This window comes from Heteronotia binoei, chromosome 21 (assembly GCF_032191835.1).
Source record: "Heteronotia binoei isolate CCM8104 ecotype False Entrance Well chromosome 21, APGP_CSIRO_Hbin_v1, whole genome shotgun sequence".
In the NCBI taxonomy this organism is placed as follows: Eukaryota; Metazoa; Chordata; class Lepidosauria; order Squamata; family Gekkonidae; genus Heteronotia; species Heteronotia binoei.
Genome location: NC_083243.1, coordinates 5,562,740 through 5,568,739, shown reverse-complemented (window position 1 = coordinate 5,568,739; position 6,000 = coordinate 5,562,740). Strand labels below are relative to the sequence as shown.

At 45.1% G+C, this 6,000-nt stretch overlaps 1 protein-coding gene across 1 annotated transcript in view; it reads right to left on the bottom strand.

Moving 5' to 3' along the window:
* Nucleotides 1–921: 921 nt before the first annotated feature.
* KLHDC1 (kelch domain containing 1) overlaps nucleotides 922–6,000 on the bottom strand; it is a 41,836-nt gene continuing 36,757 nt past the window's right edge. Inside the window, exons 11-13 of the mRNA XM_060262193.1 lie at nucleotides 5,382–5,466; nucleotides 4,901–4,953; nucleotides 922–1,866 (exon numbers count right to left, since the gene is read on the bottom strand). Of these exons, the coding sequence (XP_060118176.1) occupies nucleotides 1,692–1,866; nucleotides 4,901–4,953; nucleotides 5,382–5,466 (313 nt within the window). The 3' untranslated portion in view covers nucleotides 922–1,691. The remainder of the gene's footprint in view (nucleotides 1,867–4,900; nucleotides 4,954–5,381; nucleotides 5,467–6,000) is intronic.

The window sequence follows — 6,000 nt, the reverse complement described above, 5'->3', positions numbered from 1 at the left end:
GGAGCAGAGGTCCATCAGTGACTATTAGCCACAGTGTGTATATATATATATAAAAATTTTGGCCACTGTGTGACACAGTGTTGGACTGGATGGGCCATTGGCCTGATCCAACATGGCTTCTCTTATGTTCTTATTCAGGGAGAAGGGCAGTATATAAATCTACAATTCTTCTACAGTTTTCAGATGTAGAACTGAGCATACTGTTTGGAAAGACTGTACAGAGGGAGACCAATGGCTCATTTTTAACATAGGTGTCCTGCACATAGAGGGAAGCAGAATGCAAGAATGAGAGAGCACTCCAAATTTAAAAAAAGGAAAACAGAAGGTAGAGGCAAAGTGTTAAGAGAGGCTCCACTTTGTTCCAGTGAAGGAACAAAGGAATCCTGCCCCACAAAGACTGGGATTACAAAGCAAGGTGTCAATAGCTGTACAACATGCAGATGTTCAACAGAGGGAACCTACCACTGCATCTGGGTGAAATACAGCTGTTAAAGGCAGAGGAGGAAAATGTGTGTAATTTCCAAGTGAAGCAGTTTACCCGAAAGGGAGTCTGGAAGACAGGAGGATGGGGAGGCGGGATTAACTCCCCTTTGCCTGTTAATAATCCGACTAAAACCCCCAGCCTGTTTTTGTGCCTCAAGTATCTAAGTCCTTTTGAGATTGAGAATGTTAAATCATTCACGTTAACTTCAGAATCAAATCCATGTAGCCCCTTATTTGATGTGTCCTAGTGAATTCTTAGAAAAAGATCTATAATCCCCCTTTCAACTTGCAATTCAAGCAAGGAGGCAAAGAATGTGTATTCTCTCTTCCTCAGAACAAACCCCCCCCCACACACACAAGTACCATCTGACCACCCAGGAAGCTGAGACGTAACACAACTTCTGCACATGGAATGAAGAGATTCTGGGAAAACCACCGTTCTATTCAAATGCATAACAGATTTTAATGACTATTAACTAAATGCCTGAAAAGAGATAAGAAAATATGATTTCTATAAACATTTTTACAATAAATAAGCAAAATATTTTCAACAATGTTAAATACAAACTTTACACATCCGAAGTGTGGTATGTAAAATTTTTGAAACTGTGATTCATTATGGGGGTGGCGGGGGGGGGGGAGGAGGAACAAGGTTCAGTGCAACTGCTTTGACTTAGCAGATGAAAAACACTTAACAGTGCAATACTTAAAAGATAACTTGACATTTGTCCAGTCATTTATCTGTGGTGCTTCTACAAAACGACATTCCGCGTAGCCCATAAAAACCTCAGCTAAGCCTTTCATAGTACTCTCAATCGAAGAATTGTATTTTTAGACTGTTGTCTATGAATTCCCTTTTTTCAGACAATGGTAAACATGAGGCGATACTCAGAAATACAATCAAATCTGATCCTCCAAAAAACCTTATGTGCTTCTTTAGTTTTAGGTAGAACTAGTGGGTATGCTCTTTATGAACTGGCTCAGGGCAAGCCATTAACCTCAGAACCCACAAGCGGTATAACTGTAACTGGTGCTCAGGTACCAAGAAATAAGAGAATATTTCTAAGATTCCAGGCAAGACAGAGCTTGGAAATCCAGCCCACTGAACAGCTGATTGGTAACATTTCTAAATGCTCTCTGACAACAGTCTGTGCTGCATGCTGTAGATTTTTGCAGAAAGTTGCTAGGTGAAATTGCTTTTGTTCTGCCTAAGTGAAATGACTCTGCTCTTGTTCTTCGGCTTCAGCTTTTTTCTCTTGGCGATGGCTGACTGCTGCCCAGTAAGTGATTTTATCCATAGTTTGCTCAAGCAGTTTCGATGGGAGCCAGGATATCTGATTCTCCAAGAGGACAGCATTTTTAGCAATGCAGTCGAGGCAAAGCCTGGAAGAAATTTGCCAGAATTAGTTTTGAGGGCTAAAATTCCAATGTCTAGAGGAACACAATATTGTTAACAACAATACAGACATGTCGATGCCCACTGCGTAACAATGCCCATGGCCAACCTTTCCTGTCAACTACAAGCTCCATGAAATGGCTGAGCAGTCAGGTTAGAACAGATAGAAGAAAGTCCTTCTTCATCCAAAGGGTGATTGACACGTGGAATTCACTGCCACAGGAGGTGGCAGCTGCTGCAAGCATAGCCAGCTTCAAGAGGGGATTGGATAAGCATCTGGAGCAGAGGTCCATCAGTGGCTACTCTCTGTCTGAGGCAGTGATGCTCTGTATTCTTGGTGCTTGCGGGGGAGGGCAACAGTGGGAGGACTTCTAGTGTCCTGGTCCCACTGATGGACCTCCTCATGGCACCTGGTTTATTTGGCCACTGTGTGACACAGAGTGTTGGACTGGGTGGGCCATTGCCCTAATCCAACATGGCTTCTCTTATGTTCTTATGTGACACAGAGTGTTGGACTGGGTGGGCCATTGCCCTAATCCAACATGGCTTCTCTTATGTTCTTATGTCTGGGGCAGTGATGCTCTGTATTCTTGGTGCTTGTGAGGGGGCAACAGTGGGAGGGCTTCTAGTGTCCTGGCCCCACTGATGGACCTCTCGATGACACCTGGTTTATTTGGCCACTGTGTGACATAGAGTGTTGGACTAGATGGTCCACTGGCCTGATCCAACATGGCTTCTCTTAGGTTCTTATGTTCCTAAACTTACTAAGGGTTTTTTTTTGGTTACAATCCTAAATATACTTACTTAGGAAGCATTGAGCTGGTAACTTATTCATACAGTGCAACTTGAAGCGCAATACTCTCAGAAGTAAACCCCATTCAGTTCAATGGGATTTACTAAAAGAAGAAGACCGCAGATTTATACCCTGCCCTTGTCTCTGAATCAGATACTCAGAGTGGCTTACAATCTCCTGTATCTTCTCCCCTCACAACAGACACCCTGTGAGGTGGGTGGGGCTTTCAAGGACAACTCCGATGAAAGCTATGGCCATTCCAGTAGTTACAAGTGGAGGAGTGGGGAATCAAACCCAGTTCTCTCAGATAAGAGTCTGCACACTAAACCACTACACCAAACTGGCTCTCTTACTAGGAAGCAAGTCCCATTGAACTGAATGGGGCTTACTTCTGAGAGCACGTGCTTCGAGTTGCACTGTGTAAGTTATCAGCTTTGCCACAGGCCTGTTATCTCAAACATGGGGATAACAACACTAATCTACTCTACAGGGTTGCTGGAATGATGTCACCCCCCAAAGAGCCCTGGCTCTGGGGGAGAAGTGGGAGGGCCCACCTGCAGGGAAGAACAAAGTGGGCCTACAGGTGAACAGCAACAGAACGGACAGCCAGCATTAACTCCCTATGGGCTAACGGCTTCCTCTGTGCTATGGGGCTCTTTTAGAGAAAGGGTCTCCTCAGGAATAAGCTAATGGACACAGGAATTGGTGGGGGGGGGGGTTAGGAGAAAGGGGATAAAAAGTGGAAGAGGAAGCGGCTGCCTAGTACAACTGCATATTGCCTTGCAAATGGATTTAATCTGGTGACCAACAGGTGTGTTTCCACAAATGTTTCTGTGCTTTGACGTCCCACTGCAAATGGAAGAGTGGAAGCCAGAGCTCTCCAAGGCTCTGATGCAGCAGTGCTACTCTTTATTTTCTGAATTGTGGAATGCTCTGCACAGAGCAGTTTGCTGAGAGCAAGTTTGGTGTAGTGGTTAAACGTGTGGACTCTTATCTGGGAGAGCCGAGTTTGATTCCCCACACCTCCATTTGCACCCGCTGGAATGGCCTTGGGTTAGCCAGAGCTCTCTTATCTGGGAGAACCGGGTTTGATTCCCCACTCCTCCACTTGCAGCTGCTGGAATAGCCTTGGGTCAGCCATAGCTCTGGCAGAGGTTGTCCTTGAAAGGGTTGTCCTTGAAAGGGTTGTCCTTCAGGGAGAGCTCTCTCAGCCCCTCCCACCTCACAGGGTGTCTGTTGTGGGGGAGGAAGGGAAAGGAGATTGTGAGCCACTCTGAGACTCTGATTCAGAGAGAAGGGTGAGGTATAAATCTACAGTCTTCTTCTACATCATAACATTGGTGCAGCTCTGTGTGCATCCTACATATAGAGGATGGGGTGGAATTGTTCTCTGTGGCCCCGGAAGGTAGGACCAGAACCAATCGGTTGAAATTAAACCAAAAGAGTTTCCAGCTCAACATTAGGAAGAACTTCCTGACCGTTAGAGCGGTTCCTCAGTGGAACAGGCTTCCTCGGGAGGTGGTGGGCTCTCCTTCCTGGGAGGTTTTTAAACAGAGGCTAGATGGCCATCTGACTGTAATGAAGATCCTGTGAATTTTGGGGGAGGTATCTGTGAATTTCCTGCATTGTGCAGGGGGTTGGACTAGAAGAAGAAGAACTGCAGATTTATACCCCGCCCTTCTCTCTGAATCAGAGACTCAGAGCAGCTTACATCAGAGCAGCTTACAATCTCCTATATCTTCTCCCCCCACAACAGACAACCGGTGAGGTGGGTGGGGCTGAGAGAGCTCTCCCTGAAGCTGCCCTTTCAAGGACAACCTCTGCCAGAGCTCTGGCTGACCCAAGGCCATTCCAGCAGGTGCAGTTGGAAGAGTGGGGAATCAAACCCGGTTCTCCCAGATAAGAGTCTGCACACTTAACCACTACACCAGACTGGCTCTTGACTCGATGACCCTGGAGGTCCCTTCCAACTCTATGATTCTATGAGTTGGCCAGGTTTCAGGTATCTCTCTCTTATGTGGGGGGGATAATGGAAAGTGCTGTCAGGTTGCAGCAGCTCTATGGCAACCCCTCATGGGGTTTTCAAGGCAAGAGAGAAGCGGAAGTCGTTGGCTATTAAGAGGCTCCCGTCCAAGTCCTAACGGAGGCTGGCCCAACCTATCTTCCGAGCTGGGGCCACTAGAACACGTGTCCTGCGATACTGAGCTTGTGCTTCTTTCTCCACTCACCTGAGAAGGGAGTACGGCTGGGTCTGGAAAATCAATAAATCACTGCAATGTCCCTAAGTGAGAAGAAAACAAGGGTAAACCAACCATGCTCACACAGAGGGAGGGACAGTGGCTCAGTGGGAGAGCATCTGCTCAGTACGCAGAAGGTCCCAGGTTCAATCCCTGGCATCTCCAACTAAGAAGGGTCCAGGCAAGTAGGCATGGAAAACCTCCACTTGAGACCCTGGAGAGCTGCTGCCAGACAGGGGAGAGACGGTGGCTCAGGGGTAGAGCATCTGCCACTGTGTGACCCAGAGTGTTGGACTGGATGGGCCATTGGCCTGATCCAACATGATTTCTCTTATGTTCTTATTTTGTCTACTTAAATCCTCTGCCTTAAAAATAAAAACCGTTTCATATCAGAGTTAAAAAGACTGACCAATATTACAATATAATAATAACATAATAATAATAATATTTTACAAACATTAAATATACTGACTGTGTCCAGGAAATGCAGATCATCTTTACTTCCTCCAAAGACCATAACTTCCCCCTCTTTTCCAAGACAGGCTGTATGCCACAACCTAAAAAATATTACAGACCATCTTTAGTTCCTAAATAATTGTGGATTTTAAAGAAATATTACTACGATTTTTATTTTGAACAGCAGGGACATAAGATTTGGCATATGGGAATGCCTACGACATCAGTTTCACCGGGCTTTTGTCTTCATTTACAATGTATAGTAATAGATTTACTCGAACGCAGCTTTTGCAACAAGAGAACGAACGTCTCCCCCCCCCAACCCCCAAATGTGATAAATAATTAAAGTTATACACTGGCTGTGAACTAAGAATCTGCGATCTCACTAATCTATTACTTACCAACTTACATTTTTGTCAAGATAACTATATATGTATATATATTTGCAAACTGAAGCTATAAATATTAAAAGCTTTGCGAGCGTTCCAAAATCTTAAAAGGAGGCCTCCAACAATAAGACTTTGGAGCAATATGATAACTTTAAACAGGAACAAAAAAAACCAACCCAGGCTGTTCATCCAGAGGACTCGGTTAAAATTAATCTTCAGGGAGCGCAATTTAAAATGTCAGCTGCG